At 41.1% G+C, this 24,632-nt stretch overlaps 1 protein-coding gene across 1 annotated transcript in view; it reads right to left on the reverse strand.

Moving 5' to 3' along the window:
* Positions 1 to 1,275: 1,275 nt before the first annotated feature.
* slc6a4 (solute carrier family 6 (neurotransmitter transporter), member 4) overlaps positions 1,276 to 24,632 on the reverse strand; it is a 61,500-nt gene continuing 38,143 nt past the window's right edge. Inside the window, exons 7-14 of the mRNA XM_018091429.2 lie at positions 24,194 to 24,297; positions 23,231 to 23,358; positions 21,274 to 21,386; positions 18,480 to 18,611; positions 14,595 to 14,694; positions 9,521 to 9,621; positions 5,079 to 5,246; positions 1,276 to 4,409 (exon numbers count right to left, since the gene is read on the reverse strand). Of these exons, the coding sequence (XP_017946918.1) occupies positions 4,335 to 4,409; positions 5,079 to 5,246; positions 9,521 to 9,621; positions 14,595 to 14,694; positions 18,480 to 18,611; positions 21,274 to 21,386; positions 23,231 to 23,358; positions 24,194 to 24,297 (921 nt within the window). The 3' untranslated portion in view covers positions 1,276 to 4,334. The remainder of the gene's footprint in view (positions 4,410 to 5,078; positions 5,247 to 9,520; positions 9,622 to 14,594; positions 14,695 to 18,479; positions 18,612 to 21,273; positions 21,387 to 23,230; positions 23,359 to 24,193; positions 24,298 to 24,632) is intronic.

Consider the following 24,632-nt stretch of genomic DNA (forward strand, 5'->3'; position numbering starts at 1 on the left):
GCGAGTCTTTTTCGGCGATTTCCCGAAATCGCGCCGCCGCGTCTGCCATCCCGCCGGCGACTTATATGTTCGCCGGTGGGATGGCAGAGGGAAGGCAACTCGGGGAGATTAGTCGCCCGCGAGCAGGGAGTTTTGCCGCGGGCGACTAATCTCCCCGTGTACCAGAGCCCTTAGACCCTTTACCTGCCTGTGTATGAGGCCCCCAACTTGACTGGCATCTGGCCTAAAATTGATTTGCTGAAATTGAATTGATTATTTCAATTGGTCTTTGTTGAAAATTGGATATCGGGAGAAGATCCGCTTTTTTGGCAACCTCGCCAAATCCTCACATGTTCATGTATATACTTGCACAGCCTAGAGATTCAGCCATGTCACTACAAGACAATTCTTTCATAAAGCCAAAATGATTCTATGATTTTATAATATCTCAACTTTATGAATGTTTTAAAACTGCAACTTACAAAAACTGCCCAGTAAGCCTTGGTGTAGGTGTTTACCCAACCATTTGGCTGGAGAAATAAAAGGAAGGAGAGTGCACAGACAGAAGGAACTGGGAGAAGCAAAGAGTAAGAAAAATTGTATTGAGAATTTGTTTATGATCTAAGTTCTGCCCAACAGTACTGTAGTCTATGGGCCGCTTGCCTAGCAACTAGCAATACTCAGCTGTCCCCTGTCTGTCACTGTTTGGGGAGGCCAGGACAACATTAGCTCATCTCTGGAAGAGTAAATTGTTAGTCTTTTAATCGTATTTTGTAAAACAATAAACGTGACTGCATGCATATGGCGTTTGCCTATTAATCAAAATGACAAAGGTTGTGCACATCACAGAAGGGAGTAGGGGGAGGAGATGGATGACTCTTACTTCCTCAGATGCACACTCCTCCCAAGGGGACAAGGTGAGTACTGGCCTCAGGGGGACACATTCCAGGGGACAGAAAACAGCAATAAGTAACATTCATTAGATGCACGGAAACCGGCTCTAAGGGAGCCCCGACCCTTTTTACTCATGAGCCACACTCAGATATAAAAAGTGCTGGTGAGCCACACAAGTATGAAAAAAGTGGGGATGCCATATAAGGTTTGTGATTGGCTATTTTGGTGTCTCTGTGCTTCTGAAACTTGCCTCCAAGCCAGAAATGGAAAAATGAGCACCTACTTTGAGGCCACTGGGAGCAATATCAAAGCGGGTGGGAAGCAACATGTTGCTCATGAACCACTGGTTGGGGATCACTGCTCTAAGGCTTTATCCATGATGTACAAACTACAACTGAGGAAAGGAGAACTATCCCCAAAAGCCTGGGCAGTTAGACATGTAGTAGAAATGACACTTTCCTTACTCCAGGTTGCAGTGCCCACCAACAAAACTGTTCATCCATGGTCTGATCTAGTCATACAAGATCACCCAGTTGGTCCATGCAATATCAGGGGGGTACTTAATAATTGAACCCTCAATCACAATCAATTTCTAGAACAGAAAGCATTTTTGGCTGATACTCTGCTGGCATATTTACAAGTTAAATGGCCAATGAAACACAACAGAGCCACTATCATTGTAGTAATCTGACTGGTTAACCCCCATGCCAAATAAACAAAACAATAGGTTTTTGCTATCCACATTTATAACCAAACTGCACAACATCCAACTGCTCACTGGCTGAAATACAATATTAAAAAGGAATTACATGTATGGGATCTATTATCCAGAAAGCTGGAGACCCAAGGTTTTCCCAGAAAATTAATCTTTCTGTACTCTGAAGCACTGTGCCTTAGAGGACAAGGAAACCCCCACAAAATATAATGTTTATGATACTGGAGGAAAAGATGCTTATCTATTGGCCTGAATGTACTTATTCTGTTCTTCCTGGACAGCAGTGAACAGTTCGTACACAATGCGTTTGCTCTGCCTGCGCTGTTACTGTTGCTAGAAATACAAATATTACATGCTTGAGGCTAAGCCAGAGTTAAACCTCGTAAATCTGCTTTAAATAGTAACTTGAAAAGTGCAGGTCATTCCTGTCTCATTAAATCTCTGACTTATTTCTCAGAGAGCTGGAAAATCATTCCCATTGTGCATGAAACACCTCTTTTTATAGCTTCACATCAGCACTTTCTCCCAAAATACTGAGACTGCCAGGCAGGCCCCATACACTCTGTACTGAGCTGCCCACGTGTTTGTGTTGCCAGGAATCTGAAGCTCACTTAGCTGAAACCATTGCCGGCGGCTACTTACCTACCTATCTTATTCTAATGTGTGTACATATTCATACATGGTGTGTAACTGGTGTCTTGTAGATATACAAGGACATTATGGATTTGGCACATCCCTGCCATAAAAAGGATATGACATATGTATATAGAAACCACTGCCAGGCTGGGAGCCACAGCATTTTTGAGAGGACCATATCGTGTCCAAGTTGGGCAGCCATTTCCTAGTGTAAAAGTAATAACACAAATACCCATGGTGGGGTGTTCCCAGGTTTATTGCGGTGCTCTGGACAAACAGGATAGGATCAAACATTTTAGGACAGTAGCATGTCCTCGGAATACCCCACTGCAGACTTTCAGGTACTTGTGTGATTGCTGTTACACCTAGTAGCACACTCTTGTTATGCTCTCATTGGCCATTGGTATTGCTCCCTTTATTACCTGAAGGTACAGAGCCTAGGAGTAACTGCAGATTTATCAGGGACCCAACAAATATTAAAAAATAATCTGATCCGTATGTGGAATTTTGGAGTTAGACATTATTTACATACATTTTTAATGCAAATCAGTTGGGTGTAATGGGAGGTCCATATTGTTGTAATGTTCTACTTTACAGGCTTTGTCACAGTCAGACTGGGGTACTTAGGGCCCACCAGATACCCAACTTAAGGGCCCACTACCCAGCCACCTAAGGGTGGGTACCACCCAGCCCCTGCCACTCCCCACTTCCACCTCAGCCCCAGTCCCCACTCTGCATCGGTTCTTACTTAGCAGTTAAAAATTAAAGATGGTCATGCATTCCACTATGGAACACATGGCCATCTTTATTTTGTAACAGAGAAGTAAGCAGCACAGTGGAGCAGGGAGTGGTGGTGGCTGGGGTCAGTTTGCAGGGCCCCAGTGGGCCTGTCTGACCCTGGACTTTATTGCCTTCCTGCCTTGTGTTCCAGTTAAAGCATTAGCATGTAAAAATAGGGAAAATCACGAGTGATCACATTTTCCCACAGGAGAGAAAAAGAAAAAAAAACAGATATAGCTATGGGCTGAACATATATATAACCTTGACCTTAACCTAGACAGAAAAATACTATTCTGCCAATGCCATAAAACCCTTTGCCAGATCTGTACATTTCCCCCTGTTTGTCTGCAAGGCTGCCACTAGTAAGATACTGTTAGAAGCATCACAGCAATTATGTAACAATACTGGCACATACTGTGGCACACACACATATTAGTAGCCCAGTTCCATCAGTTTCTATATATTTATGGTCACACTGTAGTCAACTGAAAGTCTGTGCAGCACTTTGTGCACTTAACTATCCAGCTCTTGGAACATGATGCACAAGACTATAGTATTAGACACACCCTTTCTATAACTTGGCTTCATGGCTATTTTGGATCAGTTCTTTACATAATAGGCCCCATTTTGGTTTTACTTCTACACCTTCTCTACTGAAAGAAACATATCCATAGAGCAACCAATGACAATAATGGAAAAGGTGAAACATCTATGATGATTGTGGTATTTAGTGTGCTTCCCATAACCCGCTACTCTTTTCCTCCTAGAGAGGTAACAGTTACTAGTCATATTTGGCTTGCAGGCTCTTGCCCCTTTCATTGACTCCTTTGTTTATCTGTGATAACAGATATATTACACGAGCTACGCTTGTATCGACATATCAAAAATACAAACTCTGACATAAAGAAACTACAGAACATTATATTTGTATTTAAAATGGATTCCTAAGTATCTAGTTAGTGATAGTCTCGATTAGAATGTAAGATAAGATGCAGTCACCTTCAAGTGCATTGCGCTTCCCAGAACTCCCCACAACTGCATACATTATATTTTAGCCATAATGACTAAGAGCAGCAAATCCTTGTCACACAGAAACCTTTGGCTCAATCCTAAACTGCTATTCCTGCTAAACTGCTAATTCCTTGCCAACTCTCCGTTGAAATGTTCAGCAGGAAATGAGTGCAACCTGCCTCTCAGGAAGTGAAGCTTTGGCGGCGGCGGCGGCAGAGTATGAGCTGAGAAGCGTCCATGGTGAGGAAGAGTTTCCCTTAGGCACAGAATGGAGTATGTAGAGTTTGCAAAGTGGATTCATAAAGGTGCTTCCTTCAGATTAAACGGCGTTCATGTGGATACCACCGAGGGGGATTTCTCTCGAGACCTCTGGGGTAATACTCTTCAAAAAGCGCTGTGAGATATAAAGGGGAATTAGGCAATTCTGCATTGGCATGGGCTGAAGAGAAAACCTAGACATTCCACATAACTACATGTATGGCCAACAGAAGTGTAAATGTAATGCCATCTTGTGCACTTTCACATACGATTGTGCCCCATGTCTCCTGCCGCATGATACATTTTAATTAATTATAATTAATCCTTATTGGAGTCAGAACAATCGTAAAGGGTTTATTTCATGTTTTAATGATTTTTTAATAGGCTTTATAGAACTAGGGATGCACCAAATCCAGGATTTGCTTCAGGATTCCGCCAAGATTCAGACTGAAATATTCAGGTTTCTATGATGTCACCGGAGCTGGGTTTGGCGGGGAAACTAAGACTCAGGGGCTCTATGTGTTCCCATTAAAACAATTTAGTTACTTGTTTTCTATATCATAAGGCTGATGCTGATTTTAATCAGCCAATAATTTAGACCATTTTTTGCAAGTACAGTTTATAATAACAAATCTACATGGTGTGTAAATGGTGTGATTCAAAACTTTTGTGAGCTCATGCAAACAGCATTACTCAGTGTGTCCCACTTTACATCACACACTCCCTGCTGCTCTAGGTAGACCTCCCTGCATTCAGAGTTGGCTGGAATGAAAAACAACAGGGTACCAAGCTGGTTCTCTCTTACCTCTTTTATCGAGCCAGGAGTGCTTGTGAGAAGGTACACCATGTATGCCGGAACGCAGATGAAAGAGGATGTCCCAATGCAATAACCTAGCACTACAGTCCAGCTGGGATACTGGTAGTTAAACAGCCGTAGATCTGGGGGGCTGGACATGAAGCTGCAAATAATGAACTGAAGGGAAAGAGAGTCCATGAAATAATCACCAAATAATGACCAATATTTTATAAAAAAATGTGTAAAACTGCAGCACAACCTGTCAGCTCCAGTCATACAAAGGTGAATCAGGCAGCAGTGCCCCCCTTAGATCATATTTTGGGGTCTCATAGGATATTATGATAGCTTGCCAGCTGTATGCACCGGGCTATTAGAGACCCAAGGGTGCTATGTTCTAAGTTGACTTATAGGAATTATTCATTGGATCTTGTGTCCAACCAACTCCAATCTGGGCAGCACCAAGTACAGAGAATCAGGTACCGTTATGGTTGTGTATATTGGAAATTCCCATTCTCATGTTAAAGGAAAACTATACCCCTGTACAACGCAGGTTTCTATAAAAATATATTGCATAAAACCCTGCCTCATCTAAAGAAACAGTTTTCATAAAAAAAATGTAGGTATCATATGATTTACATGGAACACAGGAACAAACCAAGGGCACATATAAGGTTGTGTTTAGAATAATAGCAGCCCAACATCACTAACCTGATCACTCTCTGTTTCTACATGGCAAATCATTTACTAGTAGGTGTAGCAGAGAAATAGAAAACCAACAGACCCAATAGTCATGCCATGCTGCTGATTCTGTGTAATTGAATCATTAATTGATTCAGTTATACAGATTTTTGTTCATAACAATATATAATAGTAGTGTGGAGTTCAATGAGGTCATTCATTCTGTGAAAAAACAGATGTCAATTACGGCCCTTATTTAAGGAAGGAAGGCAGCAAATGTTGTGCGTTCTGGTTATAGTGGTTATATTTGGCATATTTAGTGTATTTTGATTAAAAGGTTGATTGGAGAAGGAAAATCATAGGCTGTTCCGCTAAAATGTTCTCAAATGCTTTAAAAATGCCAACCAAAACCTGAAAGATGTAGCACTTCAAAAATAAAGATATACATACATACTCATAAAATCAAGATTGTTCTTTTTGTGTCTAGGGGCTGCAGGCAGATTGTCAGGTGACCCCCAAAGACGGAATTCCAGCCACAGTACACAGTGAAGCTTTGGGGCGCCAGCATCACAATATGGGGATGTTTCTCATACTATGGTGTTGGGCCTATTTATTACATACAGGGATCATGGATCAGTCTGAATTCATCAAAATACTTGAAAAGGTCATGTTGCCTTATGCCGAAGGGGAAATGCCCTTGAAATGGGTTTTTTTAACAAGACAACCCCAAACACACCAGTGAACAAGCAACGTCTTGGTTCCAGACCAACAAGATTAATGTTATGGAGAGGCCAGCCCAATCCCCGGACCTTAATCCAATAGAAAACTTGTGGGGTGACATCAAAAATGCTGTTTCTGAGACAAAACCAAGAAATGCAGAAGAACCGTGGAATGTAGTCCAACCATCCTGGGCTGGAATACCTGCTCACAGGTGTCTGTGATACAAAGGGAAACTGTTTTCAGTTAAGGCTAATGCCACACGAGGCATAGGATGGATATTTTCGGCAAGCGGAAAAACGCTTGGCGAAAATTCAGCCCTACGCCTGCTACTTGTGCCTGCACCCGAATGAATGGAATATGCTCGGGTTCAGGCACATGTAGCCGATATACGCATGAATGCGAGAGAATGCAAAGTCACACGTTTTCATGCGTATATCGGCTACATGTGCCTGCACCCGAGCGTATTCAATTCATTCGGGTGCAGGCACATGTAAGAGGCGTAGGGCGGAATTTTCAGCAAGCGCTTTTCCGCTTGCTGAAAATATCCGCCCTACGCCTCGTGTGGCATCAGCCTTAAACAGTAAATGTTTAAGTTTGTTAATAAAAATGCAGACACTACTATTTTTTTGAACAGCCCAATATTCCCTTTTCTTCACTTGTAAAGGAGAAACACAAAATTTGATAAATGTTTCTTTATGTTTTGATTTGGAATAGAACGTGCAGTGTTCCCAATGCATTGCATGTATGGAAAAAAAGCTATTATAAGGATTTTTAGCTTTATTCAACTTTTTTAAACACACTGCAATTATTCTGAACACAACTGTACATGTTAGGTCAAATCAGCCAATTAATGGACAGAGTTCTGCCTTTTACTCCCACACTTCTTCCTGTTACAGTTAGAGCTGCATTATTTCCTGTCAGCTGATCTCTGAGGGAGCACACAGAAAGTAAAGTACATTTTTGGGAAATCTTTCTGCACATTGTGTGGTCCTATTGCAATTATCATTGTCTTAGGAGAAGTGTATTTAGGCAATCTGTAATGTTATGCTATGGGCAACATCACCAGTAATGTTGGCTTACACACTATAATAAATATGCCCCGAGTGTCTGCAAACATTGAGCTGTTGTGCCCACCAATCAGCAGGTAGCATCTACTTATCACCTGTTAAGAATAAACATGCTTTGGTTGCTATGGGTTACTGCACCTAGGCAAACATTATGGCTTTTATTAGATATGGGGGCTAGGGATGTGTGGATAAATAGAGATTAGTAAGTATGACTTGATGGGAAGCAGGGTCTGGCTATGGCATTGCTCTGTTCCAATATCCTGCCCAACAGAAGTGGGGGAAGCGAAACCCACGTGTATACAATACACATCCTACGCACTGTTTCTTTTTGCAGTAGAAATATTCTGCCAAGTGACTCCTCTTCGCCTGCTATGGTTTAATCCAGTGTTTTGACTGCCCAGGGATGCCTAGTAACGCCTGCGCATCGCCATAAATCAGCCTTTACCCATGACACAACAGAAAAGGCTGCACCTTAGCAAAGCGTACAGTATCTATTTATACCCCAGGAAGAACAGGGCAGACTTTAAACACAAGTCTCTGCTAAACTTCACTTTATTGTAAACCTGCTCCTTTTATTAACCTATGGGATGGAGGGGGATGCGTGTCTGCTGCTCCCTATGGCAACTACTAGCAAACATATACTGCACAAAGCACCTTATCCTTGCCTGGGGAATATTATATTTCCATTATATTTTACTGGTTGACAACTGCACTTGTGCAATTTAGCCCCTTTGTTCATAAATCAGCCCCCTGATTATGTGCTATGGGTTATTAGACCTCAGAGGTGGGCCAAGCTGCTTGACAAGCAATGGTGGGACCAGGCAAGGGGTAGGCAGAAAAAGTATATGCCTAGTGCCCCACCAACTATTGCGTTCTATGGAAGGTACCACTTCTCCTTCCCCTTAGTTCTGGCCCTGTTAGACTTCTAAATACGTTACTTTTATTAAAATGAAGCCAATAGACACCAAGACTTGAGCACAGAGTAACTAAGAGGCTTGGGTATTAGGACCTCATCAGCCATGTGTGTAGTGGGGCCTAACTTGCGTGACTGCACAACTTGTTATGCTACCGATTAAATTGTATCCTGTTTAAATACCCAATAATGGTGTTGTAATCAATTAAAGACTAAAACTGGCTTCCCTGTGAAATGCCCCCCAACTCCAGGCTTAATGGAGAATTCACAGGCTCTAGCAGCATCTCACCTACAGGAACATTGCTGCAACTTGGTCTCCCATGGGGAATATCCCATACAAAATAGTAAAAGGAGCAGAAAAAATGCTGCTGCAAACTTGCAGGGCACCAGAATTGTCACCTAACTGGTTGGGAATCAGACAGCTTTATTTTAGAAGGTGCTGTCTGTATCAGTAGGGACTGTCTGGGTTTCGTTAATCTAAGAACCAGACAGGAACGATTACTCTACAGACTAATGGTGAGCATCTGCACTGTGCCTGTGTCTCCTCACCATTATATTAGCACCGATCATGAGACATTCGGCAATACTGTTTTACATTGTGGGCTCTTTCATGTTGCATTTAGGGTGATGCACTTCTGGGGGTAGTGAAGGTTAGTAAATCATAACGCATCACTTTTTGGCATGGTGCCCTACATAAGCCACAGATCTACCCTACCCAGTCCAAGGCCCTATAGCTTACAGAGCCAGCATTTTCTAAACATACAGCACAACATTACTGAACCTTTTTAATTCACTTTTAAATGAAGTGATCCTAGGTTAGTGATTCCAGTAATGGGGCCACATAATACTGAAGATGGAACAGTAACCAGAATAATATTAAAAATTATAAGGCCAACGTATAGCAAAGTGCATCAATTGGATGAAAATCATCATGTTTTTTACCTACAATGCAGCATTTCCTGAAAATTCTAAGCAGCTAACACTTGTTTGCAATGAGTATGAATGCAAATCACCATCAGTAGCAGGTGGGTTGTTATGCAGCTAGCGCTTTGCCTGTGTAGCTAGGGACTCACCAGGAGGAAAAGGGGGCAGATTGCCACCCAGCAGATCTTCCAGAACCATCCAGGAGAGAAGCCAAGCATCTCCCTGACATCTCTGCAGAACTGATTGATTCCTGCACAAAACAAGTGGGAGATACGGGTGTGAGCAGGTTGGTGTTCTGGCCCATGGTTCCTGTCAGTTTCAATGCAAAAATATTAGACAGACCTGAAGACCCCTATCATTTTCACATATAGGTCTAATTAGTATTAATAATAAGGCTGTCTTTAAAGAAACTAGAACATTGTATTTTAAAATAACAGTGCTTTCAAACATGCCTGCGTTAGCAAACATTATTCATGAGATCAGTGGGTTATGGCATCCTCATTACTTTCACTCTATGATATGATAGGGAGTCCAGTACCATCACTCAGTCCCCTCACTCTCATTGTATAACATGTCAAACTGCTAGTAGCCATCTTCTGCTTATTTACTTATGGGTTTTTGTAGCTGAAACCAGCTACATCCATGTGTCATTGGTTTGTTAGACTTAGAGGGGCTGTGAAAAGTGACCATGGGGGGGCCCACATGAGATACCCTCTGATACCCTGCCATAGACAATACTGAGAACTGCCTTTGCTAAAACACACATAGAGACAGGAAGGGCAAAATTGCGGGGACTAATCCATGCAGTGAAAATTTGCGAGGCATTAGTCTCAGCAACTTATTCAGTACCCTAATGTATTAGTTGCAACAACTAATCGCCCCTATGTGTCTTCACCCTAAATGATCAGCATTGTCTATTTCTGTAGCCATGACAAGTAGCTGCTACTAGTAGCTCTCTGTGTCTTTGCCCTTATATACATTATATAGTAAGAGCTTTAACAAACACAAAGCCAATGAAGTCTTTGCAGTGCCAACCCTGCAATTAAGAAGTATAAATAAAAATCAGTCAAACCCATACAAAGTCTTTGCAAAAGCTTTATCTCAGTCTCTGAACAAAGGCCAAAATGTCACTATCAGGGCATTATGTATGTATGTATATATGTATATACTTTATTATGTAATCCTGTTATATCTCCTCTCTTTTGTATCTGATAGGAGAGTCCTGTTGTTACATGCAAATACTGAACTGAAAAGTTGACATAAATGATTTGAATGTTAATGTAGATGCTTAATGAGTTTGAATGGAGTCAGCGCTTTTCTTCGGGAATGCCTTTGGCTGACTATATTCTCTTAGGGCCATGGGGAGATTAGTCGTCCACAGTTAAATCACAGCTACGCGGGCAAATAATTGCTTCCCACAGCAACAAAGTGAATCACCAGTGGCGGGCCAATCGCTATGTCAATCTTAGAGAATACTAAGGTAGTTTTGACCCAGACAGCCCTACAGAAAACTGTGCTGCCCGGGTCAAAACCAGACAGGTGACAACCCTAGGAGGTGGGAATTGAAAGTACTCTTTCTACTTTTTGACAAAATTAGAAAACTGGGCAACAAAATGGAAAATTAGGTTCAATGTGGACAAGTGCAAAGTTATGCACTTTAGTAGAAATAATATAAATACAAGTTATATACTAAATGGGAGTGTGTTGGGCGGATCCTAAATTGAGAAGGATCTGGGGATATTTGTAGATAACAAGTTGTCTAATTCCAGGCAGTGTCATTCTGTGGCTACTAAAGCAAATAAAGTGCTGTCTTGTATAAAAAAGGGCATTGACTCAAGGGATGAGAACATAATTTTGCCCCTTTATAGGTCCCTGGTAAGGCCTCACCTTGAGTATGTGATGCAGTTTTGGGCTCCAGTCCTTAAGAAGGATATTAATGAGCTGGAGAGAGTGCAGAGACTGCAACTAAACTGGTAAAGGTGATGGAAGATTTAAGCTATGAGGTTAGACTGTCGAGGTTGGGGTTGTTTTTTCTGGAAAAGAGGCGCTTGTGAGGGGACATAATATAAATATAGTATAAATGTATTATTTCTAAACAAAAGTCTGCTGCTTTGTACATAATTAGAGAATCACCTACAGAGACTGGTTGTAAGGGGCACATTCTGTACTCCGAGTAGAGTTTTAAGTGGGGTTCTGCAGGGTTCTGTCATCCCCTTTACAAAGCACTGATAAGACCCCATCTAGAATATGCAGTGCATTTTTAATCTCCAGTTCTCTTATGTATTGTTGAAATAAAGAAGACTGGCCAAGCTGGGAATGTTTACACTGGAGAAGAGGCCACCTAAGGGATAATGATAACTTTGATATATTATATAAAGGGATTGCGGCGATCGTGCAACGGTTTGCAATGCTGCAATTAGTTGCTGCGACTTTTAAAAAGTTGCAGTGACTAATCACCCCGTGTGTCTTTGCTCTTGGTTATCAGAGACAGAAGGCTGAGCTAGCAGCAGTATATCTATAATAATAAGCAGCTCAGTGTGAATAGGCAGGGACCTAACATTCGCTTTGCTGCTTTATGTCACATTTTGGGATAAGTCAGTATTTTATGGGCAACTTCTGTTTAGGTTTGTGAGACGCAGAACTTTACAAGCAGAGAGACAGATGTGTTTAAAGGCATAGTAATGGTAGATTACATTTACAACCACTCTGGCATTCATAATGTGTGTTTAAAGGTTTTCCTAAGCTTTCTATGGATCTTTTTATGGAAGGTCATATCAGGCTGATGCAATAAAACAGCATAGAGTAAGGAATACCCACTCAGCAGGGTTCCCTAGTTATGGTACAAGTGCAACCAAGCAATATTGGGGTAATCACAGAAAATTCTGTATGAAGGCACAGCATTCTGTAATTGCTCTGACCCATCCACTGTTCTGTAGAGACCACTCTTAAAAATGCGAACAATAATGTGAGAATATGGTACATTTTTTAATCTGGAACTGCTACCTTTATTGCTGCCCTGTATAACTTATGAATAAAGAGGAATAAAAAAAGAGTGTGAACAATAATAAATCTGCATAATACATGAACAAAAATTGGAAAGACAACTAATCCAGTGACATCCAGCATCTCCCACCTCCGTCCCTTCCTGCCCACCTGTAGGAGAATGGCTGGGGAGGGGAATTATTTACAACTATAGAGGAAGCCTATAATGATGGCAGCAATCTGGGGAGTTCATTTCCACTGTTTAAAGAGACACTTTCACCACTGGCATAACTATAGAGGAAACAGAACCCACAGTCGTGGGGGGCTCTGGGAGACAGGGGTGCACAGACTGCAGGGTCTGCTTCCTCTCTAGTTATGCCAGTGGTGATAGTGTCTCTTTAAACAGAGAAAATGAACTCCCCAGATTGCTGCAGTATGCATTATTTAAGACAGTATCACACACAAAATGTAATTATGTCTCCCTTTATATAAATGACAGGTATTTCTAATAAGAACGAACCTGTACATAGTGCAATGTTATGCAATAGAATCATGGTTGTACCATTTTCATAAATATATCACACAGTAAATAAGCACTTTCCCTCAAATAATTCAGACTTAGGCCCCTTTGGTGACAGTCCCACAGCATGGAAACTACTGATTATAGAAATATATATTTAATGAATGTACAACCAATATAGCTACAATGACTACAAACACCCAAGAAATGCAGGCGGAAAATGCACATTCCCTGCCCCAATCATTTAAAAGTAATTGATTCTTTACCTTGGAACTACCTATACAGCAGACCCCATGAAGGGGGGGCAATAGGGGAACCTGGACCGTGGGGCCTGTTGTACTGTAGTCAACCATCCCCGGCCCCTCTCCTACCTTATTTAAAAAGTGTGGCACGGGCCTTGAGGTTTGGCACGGTGCAGGCCTGGAGGGGGGTGGGGGAGGAGGGAATGTTTGTGTCTGGCTCCCTCAAAAGATTTCTTTGCAGGGGGGCCTGGCGCGACCACTGTACATCTCATTAGTTATCATTAGTCATAACATGGATGTGGTGGCTTTTTACAATCATAAACTACAACCCCCTGTTTTTAGAGATGGGTGTGTAGTACTTATAAGTTATAATCAAAACATCCAATAAATAACACATATCTATTCACATTCATGTTTTTGTTGGCACACGTTGCACAGAAAATGATGGATCAAATTATCTGTGGTCAACAAATAAAATAAGCATAAGTGACAGAAGCAAACAAACTGTGGGTGTTAGTTCCCAGCAGAACCAGGAGCAGGCGCAAAGCCAATGCTACACATGCAGAATGGAACCAGACTGGTTACTCTGACCTGACCTCCAACCTTACCCTTGCAATGCCCCAGTTTCAGTGACACCTATATGGCATGTGTGTCTCCCAAAACTTTCTATGTCTGTTCTACACAGACAGGAACAAGATGATTGATCTGTCTAATCACTCCAAATGCCTGAGTTATTAGCCTGAGGCACCATGCAATGACCAAAAACTGCCACAAAGTGACTTGGTTTTGTAACTTAAACGTTTCCTTTTGGGTTGCACCCTAAGACATAGCTGTTTGCACTCTTAGAATGGAGTGCAGAGTTCTTCCTTACTCTGAATAACACGTTCCACCCCTCTACAGGTGGTGGCTGGCAAATATGTCCCCTTGAATGCCCCTTAGCTTGCACACGATTCACAGACTGACAGACTATGGAGTACTAGGGGCTGCAGGGAGCAGGGGAACCTTGTGTTTAGCCCTTACCTACAGCAGGCATTAAGTGCAAGGCTGCATTGTGCCTAACAGAATAGAGCTCTGCATGTTGTGCCAGAATTTGAGTCTGCTGCTAGGTGCACAGCCAAGTGCCATAGTGCCCTTACCCCCCTATATGTAATAAAAGGCACTATGTTTCCCCAGTAACAGTAACCCATAGCAAGATGTTTGCTTATAAACAGGTGACCAGTAAATTCTCCCTGATGATCAGTTGCTATGGGTTACTGCTCCTGGGCAAATGTAGTGCCTTTTATTGCCCTGTTAGAATGCAACCACTTGTGTCCAGCGCAACAGTAAAAGAGCTGTTCCGCCCAGTGAAAGATGAAAACTATACTTGAAAACTCAAGATTCAATATACTTTGTCTAAAGGCATGTGATTTCATATGTAGCTGAATCTTAAACTTTGATGAATGAAATCATTGTTTAATACTGTCTTAACCATTCTCTTACCGTAGAACCAAGACACAGCAATGGCCTCCAAAAATACTACTGTCAGTACGGCGGGACCAGTGGCATATTCCTCAAACAGCTTCACCATGTAGGCACCACCCTTTAGAGAAAGACATGAATAAAAAAGCAAATTAATGACATTTTGTCAGTCCATCCTCACATGTATCAAAAGCATTCAAGGACAGTGACTGCACTTTATAGCCTTGCTTGTGCCAAAAGATAGTAAATGACTCCATAAACAGCCAGTTATTTGGCTCAGGGAAGAAAAATTATATTCACAGCACCATTACTGCTAATAAAGCAAAGAAAACTATTTTGCAAATAAATGTTAATATTTAGCTTCATTTAGTTATGTCTGACTCCTTGCCAGTGGCCCTACTGTAAGTCAATGACACAACGCTTCTTTATGGAAAGAAGGGTCATTGGCATCACAGTTATATATATGTAGTAGATTCCACCCACAAAAAATGTCATTGACATAATGTTCATTTCTTCAAATTTTGCAAAGGCAATAAAAGGAACAGCCTTCAATTCAATGCACTGTGATTGTCAAACACATATTCATTAACTTAATTTGGTATTTTAACCGCATTTATATACTGTATCTATATACTTTGCCTATATACTGTGTCTATGTGCCTATATACTGTGTTTATGTGCCTATATACTGTGTCTATGTGCCTATATACTGTGTCTATGTGCCTACATACTGTGTCTATGTGCCTATATACTGTGTCTATGTGCCTATATACTGTGTCTATGTGCCTATATACTGTGTCTATGTGCCTACATACTGTGTCTATGTGCCTATATACTGTGTCTATGTGCCTATATACTGTGTTTATGTGCCTATATACTGTGTCTATGTGCCTATATACTGTGTTTATGTGCCTATATACTGTGTCTATGTGCCTATATACTGTGTTTATGTGCCTATATACTGTGTTTATGTGCCTATATACTGTGTCTATGTGCCTACATACTGTGTTTATGTGCCTATATACTGTGTCTATGTGCCTATATACTGTGTTTATGTGCCTATATACTGTGTCTATGTGCCTACATACTGTGTTTATGTGCCTATATACTGTGTCCTATGTGTCCTATACTGTGTTTATGTGCCTATATACTGTGTTTATGTGCCTACATACTGTGTTTATGTGCCTATATACTGTGTCTATGTGCCTATATACTGTGTCTATGTGCCTACATACTGTGTTTATGTGCCTATATACTGTGTTTATGTGCCTACATACTGTGTCTATGTGCCTATATACTGTGTTTATGTGCCTATATACTGTGTTTATGTGCCTATATACTGTGTTTATGTGCCTATATACTGTGTTTATGTGCCTATATACTGTGTTTATGTGCCTATATACTGTGTCTATGTGCCTATATACTGTGTTTATGTGCCTATATACTGTGTTTGTGCCTATATACTGTGTCTATGTGCCTACATACTGTGTTTATGTGCCTATATACTGTGTTTATGTGCCTATATACTGTGTCTATGTGCCTACATACTGTGTTTATGTGCCTATATACTGTGTTTATGTGCCGTCTATGTGCCTATATACTGTGTCTATGTGCCTATATACTGTGTTTATGTGCCTCTATACAGTGTCTATGTGCCTATATACTGTGTTTATGTGCCTATATACTGTGTCTATGTACCTACATACTGTGTCTATGTGCCTACATACTGTGTCTATGTGCCTATATACTGTGTCTATGTGCCTATATACTGTGTCTATGTGCCTATATACTGTGTCTATGTGCCTATATACTGTGTTTATGTGCCTATATACTGTGTCTATGTACCTACATACTGTGTCTATGTGCCTACATACTGTGTCTATGTGCCTCCATACTGTGTTTATGTGCCTATACTGTGTCTATGTGCTATATACTGTGTTATGTGCCTATATACTGTGTCCTATGTATATACTGTGTCTATGTGCCTATATACTGTGTCTATGTGCCTATATACTGTGTCTATGTGCCTATATACTGTGTTTATGTGCCTATATACTGTGTCTATGTACCTACATACTGTGTCTATGTGCCTACATACTGTGTCTATGTGCCTCCATACTGTGTTTATGTGCCTATATACTGTGTCTATGTACCTATATACTGTGTCTATGTGCCTCCATACTGTGTTTATGTGCCTATATACTGTATCTATGTGCCTATATACTGTATCTATGTGCCTATATACTGTGTCTATGTGCCTATATACTGTGTCTATGTGCCTACATACTGTGTTTATGTACCTACATACTGTGTCTATGTGCCTATATAATGTGTTTATGTGCCTATATACTGTGTCTATGTGCCTATATACTGTGTCTATGTGCCTATATACTGTGTTTATGTGCCTATATACTGTGTCTATGTGCCTATATAATGTGTTTATGTACCTACATACTGTGTCTATGTGCCTATATACTGTGTCTATGTGCCTATATACTGTGTTTATGTGCCTACATGCTGTGTCTATGTGCCTATATAATGTGTTTATGTACCTACATACTGTGTCTATGTGCCTATATAATGTGTTTATGTGCCTATATACTGTGTCTATGTGCCTACATACTGTGTCTATGTGCCTATATAATGTGTTTATGTACCTACATACTGTGTCTATGTGCCTATATAATGTGTTTATGTGCCTATATACTGTGTCTATGTGCCTACATACTGTGTCTATGTGCCTATATAATGTGTTTATGTGCCTATATACTGTGTCTATGTGCCTACATACTGTGTCTATGTGCCTATATACTGTGTCTATGTACCTACATACTGTGTCTATGTACCTACATACTGTGTCTATGTGCCTACATGCTGTGTCTATGTGCCTATATAATGTGTTTATGTGCCTATATACTGTGTCTATGTGCCTACATACTGTGTCTATGTGCCTATATACTGTGTCTATGTACCTACATACTGTGTCTATGTACCTACATACTGTGTCTATGTGCCTACATACTGTGTCTATGTGCCTATATAATGTGTTTATGTGCCTACATACTGTGTCTATGTGCCTATATACTGTGTCTATGTGCCTATATACTGTGTCTATGTACCTACATACTGTGTCTATGTGCCTACATACTGTGTCTATGTGCCTATGTGCAACAACATCCATTTTCTACATTGTCATCATGTATGTAGTTACGCAATAATGACACATCACGCATCACAAGGCACTATGATGTTATTACATCACATTCTGATTCTAAAATAGGATTATGGAACATGGGGTTGTTTATCATTGTTGACCACTGCACTAACCTGACCACAGTCAGTTTTAATGCTTTCCTGGAATTGCTGCTTGTTGCCTTCTTGATCTACTACTATGGGAAGTGCCTGTCATCACGTCTGATTTCTGTCAAGCACCAGAAGGCTCAAACCATTCGGAAATGGGGTTCTTTTAGGTAAGAGGTGGGGGGAAGCAATTGGGAAAGACGCGCTTCTCATAAATACTGTAGTGCACTCACAGTTATGTTCAGTGATTCCTGGATGGGGATGATAATTAGAGTCTGCTTCTCCTATGAAGAGTTAAAACCCAGTGCTGCTATGAGCGAAACCCTCCCTTGGTACCACGCACACGTGGACTAGAATGAAAACTTGGCTCAAGTTCCTCTGTTTCATTGGCTGGAACTGAACTACAAATGTTTTTCTCTGTTGGAGGAATCTCTCCTGTGTTATTAAGGGCACCCAACAGCTTAAAGAGTTCACATTGTTCTTCCAACAATAACGCAAGGAAAGATTCACCAGGTGGAAGAGTAAAAACCAACAAACAGCACGGCTAGATTTTCAGATAAATAGTTTGAGGGAAGGACGTTTTCAAGTTATTATTAATATACTTACAAATGTTAGTGTGGAAAGGGCCCCGAGGAAGCAGACCGAGATCAGAAGGAAGACGAACAGCTCTCGGCGCTTTCCCCATATATGTGGGAACTCATCCAGCACGGCGGTTATGACCCCCTCCAGCCCTGCAAACTACAGATGGAGAGAAATTGGATCTTCCTTAAAGCATGTCTCACAGGGAAAGGCTATTCTGTTACAAACTGACAGATTAGATAATAATGAAGGTATATATATAGTGAATAAAGTCTCCCTGTTGTAAAATATAGGGATGTTATAAGCGTTTATACAGGTCATGGAACTCCAAATGACTTCTAATATCCTCATATTTTACAACAGGGGGTACTTTAGTTATTATAATATACAAGTTTTAGTGAGTCGTGGGACAGAAATTACATCACTAAGCTCTGATTAAAACTGATGACATCACTAAGCACCGTTTATAGGGATATAATTCCCATAGGGAAATGACCAAACTGTATATTATAATAAAATAAATAATAAAGGTAAATAATAAAGTCCTGTCAGTGCTTGGTTGAAGAAGAGTATGGATCATCACAAAATGGGTGGGGCATCCAGTAAAAGGGGACAGGTTTGTTTTTCGAAACATGGCCAGGTTGATGCACAGGGACCCCTCGTACAGTGTGCCCATTGGTTTATAACTGATATGTAAAGAGTATTTCAAAGAGACACTCTCTCTTTCTTTTAGTTTCTGAGTCCATGGGCAGCGCCGATCTCAAAAGTGGCCGCCCAGAGGCCGCCCGCCATCCCACGCCCCTCCTCCCCCCTCCCCAATATCGCACGCCCCTCCTCCCCCCTCCCCAGGATTGCACGCCCCTCCTCCCCCCTCCCCAGGATTGCACGCCCCTCCTCCCCCCTCCCCAGGATTGCACGCCCCTCCTCCCCCCTCCCCAGGATCGCACGCACGCTCACACATGGAGCACTGGGGACAGAACCTGCAGAAATTTCCAGTGCTCCAGATGTGAGCAAAGTCCAGGTGTGGCTGGGAGGCAGAACACCTGGTTTTTATGCAACCAAAACTTGCCCCCAAGCCAGGAATTCAAAAATAAGCCCCTGCTTTAAGGCCACTGGGGGCAACATCCAAGGGGTTGGTTGGCAACATGTTACTATTGATTGGGCAGGTGGGGGGCCATTTGGGCTTCTGTGTACATGAATTGCCAGGGCCTATTTTGAATCCCAGTCTGGGCCTCATAGGATCAGTATTCCCAAAACTAAAATATAATATAAATAACCTATTTGGACAGTTCTTGGTTATTCTGGTTATTATCACAATACCATGCAGTCGTAGTAACAGAATTAAGGAGATAAGAAGGGTGAGTGTGGATAGATAACCGACATAAAGGTAAATGGTGTAATTCAAGAATACTCTTGTGTTTATCTGTAATGGAGGGAACGACACATGATGCTCCCCAGTGTGATGGAATAGATTGCATCAGTCAGGCTATGGTCTGAATTTAATTCTCTGTGAAGCTGTGCTTGCCAAACCACTTCTGAGCGGCTCAATGGCAATAAAAATGATCTGTCGCGAGTCCCTCCAAAAGCTATGAGTTATTGACTTTTCTTACAAAATATTTCAATATGTGACACAGTGAATTTTAAGATAAAAGGCTGAAAACTTTAAATGAACACATTATGGCCATTCTTCATGGTTTCAACCAAGTCCACAAAGGCTATTTATGTTCCATACAAGCATTTCCACATTGTAAGCCAGGGGAAAATAAAAAAAGAATTGGGGAGCAACACAAGCATGAAAAAAGTTTCTGGGGTACCAAATAAGGGCTGTGATTGGATATTTGGTAGCCCCTATGTGAACTGCCAGCCTACAGGAGGCTCTGTTTGGCAGAACACCTGGTTTTTGTACAAACAAAACTTGCCTCCAAGCTGAGAATTCAAAAATAAGCTCCTGCTTTGAAGCCACTGGGGGCAACATAAAAGGGGCTGGGGAACAACATGTCGCTCACGAGCCACTGGTTGGGGATCACTGCCCTAAGCAGAAGGTGACTGACAGAAAAATGCCCATAAAATAAGTGTGTAAAAGGCATGGCTTTCTAAACAAGGCTTCATCCAGGCTACAGCTATGGCCCAATCCAACACCACCTCCCCTAATTGTATATGCCTAGTTTCCCCATCACTTCCTCCATGAGGTTAGGGTGCACAATTGGATTAATGGGGGTGGGGGGGCAGTCCAAACCAGAGGCACATGGAAGGTGAATAAAATCCATGGCAAATAGTAGAGTTGCCTTATTCAATAATTCTAATGTATAGATTTTGCCAGCACAATACTACAAACACAGATTAATTTAGAATAAGAATGACTTAGCTGTGTTGAACCATAGAAAAAACACTACTTGACTAGGGCTGCCTCCTTTGGAAGTTTTTCTTACTGGCAGGCTGGGGTCTGTGACAAAAGGGGGTGGATGATGACATCAATGGGGGTGTGTTAGGGGCGGTGATATTATAAAGGGCGGGGCCACGTTTCGTCAGAAAGACAGAGAGTGGAGCGAGGGGGAGATTGGGGAAGGGAAAACATAAGATTAGGGCGGGTTGAGGGCTTAAATGAGTGGGCCAGGAGCTAAATTAAGGGATATTGCAAATTCACTGGAATCTACATTGCTTTGTCAGGTGACATCCCTATATTTGACATATGAAGCACATATAAACACACCCCTTACATGTGTATTGCCTGCAAGAAAGTAAATAATCTACTTAGAATGTTATGAAACATTAGCTGTTAGTGCCTTTATACCAGAAGTATTATAACAAAGACTCTACTTACTGTGCTGTCCAGCCCCAAAGTGATTAGCATCAGAAAGAATATAATGGCAAAGAAGGTAGATGCTGGCATATTTGCAATGGCCTCAGCATAGGTGATAAACAATAGGGAGGGACCTGAAAGATGAATGAATTATATTTTACTGTTTTTTTCAGTATATATAACTAAACAGAGTAAAACCCAGAGACATTGGTAGTCATATGGCAAGACTAGAGTCCACTATGGGCCAGTTGTTACAGCAGCCTTATTCATTCCAATGTTCTAAACTGGAAAAGCAAGACTCTTTAGGTCACTCCCTAAGTCACTAAAGTTATGATCCAACAAATATCACAATATCCCCATATATTTTGTGTCAAGAAAATGGTACTATAGGGACAGTCGGAAGTTATGTAAAGCAAACAGATGGCCACAAGGATGGACACAATGTATAATGATTGGCCCAGACTATAAGTAGTGGATGTTTGTGCTGATACTATATCTGCGCAACCAAGAGCACATTGGTTAGTAAATTTCCATTTACCATTACATTTCCATTTAAAAATACCACCAGCAATTGAGATCCTAACTACACAGTTGGCAATTACAGCTCTTTCTCTGACTTTAATCAAAGCCATGCTCAATAATCATTGCACAATATTTTCTTATTATATCTGATCTGCTTATACAATACGGTCCTGCTATAAGACTTAGCTCAGCCCCAGTGTATAGAAGTTAAGTACATCTGACAGTTGAACAAATCTCTGAAACATGTGACATGTGTATTGTATGTCACAGGTCAATGCCCCGAGCCTACGATAATTAGTCAAAATGTCATTCCCAGCATTCATGCATGTTTAAATTTGTCATCCCATTTGTCCCCTCTTTTTTTATAAAACTGTGTGGGCTATGATTGTGGAATAGCGGTTTATTACAGCAGTTTCCTTTCTGGGGGAACACCAAACTGCAGATTTTATTCCAGGACTGATATTGTAACAGCGTCCAGGAAATTAATTCACTTTCACAGTTAGAGGATGTGGGTGCATCTCATTAGGGTGGTTACCAAAATATCTCACATAGTTTGCAGTTCACTTGCTGTTCTGATGCTTATTGGTTAGGACAGGCAGATCTGCAGATGGGGCTATAACTAAAACCTTCAACTCATCGTTCAAAAACAAAGTTTTGTGTGGCTTACAGAAATGCAAAGTTCAGAAATGGCTTTCCAGAATGCAAAGTTCAGTGTATTAAAGAATCATTAGAGTATTAAGTATATTGTGTATGTCTCCCTGACATGAAGAATATTTGCTCAAAGTGTAATAGAGTATTAAATAACTAAATATACAAATATATCCCTTGTGCCACCAATGTAAAAGGATTAAGCTGGAATTGCAATTGGGTTTTCCCATTGACTGCACATTGAGTCACCTTCATTGCCACCTGGAAGCATGCCAGAGCCCAGGCATTGCTGGCTTTCCCACAAATACAAGCATGGCAACAAAATCATGACATATTAAGAATGGACAGAGAGAGCAGAGTTGGCATAAAGTAGCTACTGATGTAACAACATTTGGTAAAATAAAACCAAAATGCACCCGGTGTGATATTAGCCAGGCATCACATGCAATATTAGAATAAAGATGATTACTGCAAGGGGTAAAATAGTACAGTTCAGAGGAAGGAATAATGACAGACAGCAGACTTAGCCACAGAATATAGTGCCATGCCATTGCTTATGCCAGTTATGATTCTGGTGTTAAGTAAATGCCTCCCATAGGAAGCCAAGAGTTTTGGGCCTTCAATAATTTTTCTTGCTATCCTAGCGATTTGGACAAGATGAAAAGGCTCAAATATGTTTTTTGTACATTTCATGAGAAATAAATGTAGGAAATTCTACTGTATGGCGAGATGCCGTGATTAGTACACAACATCAGTTATATATGTGAGAAATAATCAAATCATGGCTAATCTCGAGCATATCAGTTACCTGTATCTTTGGCCACTTCTGAGACATCCAAATTCCTCATTTCTGCCATGTAGCCCAAGACAGTGAATATGACCAACCCGGACATGAAACTTGTCATACAGTTCACTGTGCTGGTAATCAGAGCATCCCTGCAACAAACACATCACGTGTAAGTAACGGGGACAGGGTGCCGAATCCACAACCAATTTGGTCAAGTAAATACTCATACAGGGAGCTACAGGTATATACAGAAGGTTGCTAAACTCTAATATTTTTCCAATTTTTTTTGTTTTCCACTGGAACTATAGAATGATATTCCTTTAGCAGGTCTTTCCAAGCTTCCATGAAGGTGCTGCTAACTATGGCTACCTATGTCTTATTTAAGACATTGTTCTAAAGCCCTCTCGTCAGTCTTGTAAGCCGATGTGAAAGTGGCAGTGCCTTTGACACTGGGCCATGACAATCCAAAAGATGCCATATTTAATGGAGACCATGCACAGCAGAATGTGATCAACCCAGACAATGTCACCCATTAAAGCCCCTTTTAGCACCTCAATAACTATGGAACTGTACAAATCGGCAGTATGACACCAAAGTATCCTCTCCTGAAGCTGCCTCTGTGCATTTGCCCTGTAATATGTATATCTGTCTACTGATTTGACCTTTTTGACAAGTACAGGTCAAAACTCATGCACAAGCAGAAGGACTGAGCCAGAGTACTAAGGCTGGGTTGGAAAAGGTTTTCTTTTGTGCTGCATGGCTGCTATACACCCTCTCCCCTATAGATGACAAAGCTGACTAAATTTCTTCTTTTACTGTCTTTAATTGGAAACCCATTTTTTTGGAAAAATTTAAATTTTACGATCCCTATAATAAAGACAGGTTACTGAAGGACGCATTAGTGTTCTAAATGACTGACAGAGGGATATCTATGGGTGCTTATCACTCACAAGAGATGACGGAAATCATACATATGATACTAACTGATAACAATTGTTGTGGAATTTATTGTAGCTGGCGAATGCCAGTAATACTCCGAATCCTGGGCCAAGAGAGAAAAATATCTGTGCAGCAGCATCCACCCAGACCTGCAGAAACAAGTTATAAGATTCAGTCAGTGGCACAATAAGCCAGGAAATTACAGGAACGCTTTGTATTATTCTTCCTTTTATATCCCCCAGCCACTGAATTCATCCCAAAGCACAATGGCAGGATAGGCATGCATTCATCAGCATGCAGAAAACCATATACATAAAAGGACACCTAGTTAATATATCAAAGGGGCAAAGAGACGCTTCACAGAATTCACCATCAGAATACACCACATCTATTCAGTTGTATAGGCTCTTGGGGAATTTTGTGCAGCTAGCTACACTCTATATTCCTGCTAACATTGAAATTAGGTGGTGGTATTCTTTATTTT

The sequence above is a fragment of the Xenopus tropicalis genome, chromosome 2 (genome assembly GCF_000004195.4).
Source record: "Xenopus tropicalis strain Nigerian chromosome 2, UCB_Xtro_10.0, whole genome shotgun sequence".
Lineage (NCBI taxonomy): Eukaryota > Metazoa > Chordata > Amphibia > Anura > Pipidae > Xenopus > Xenopus tropicalis.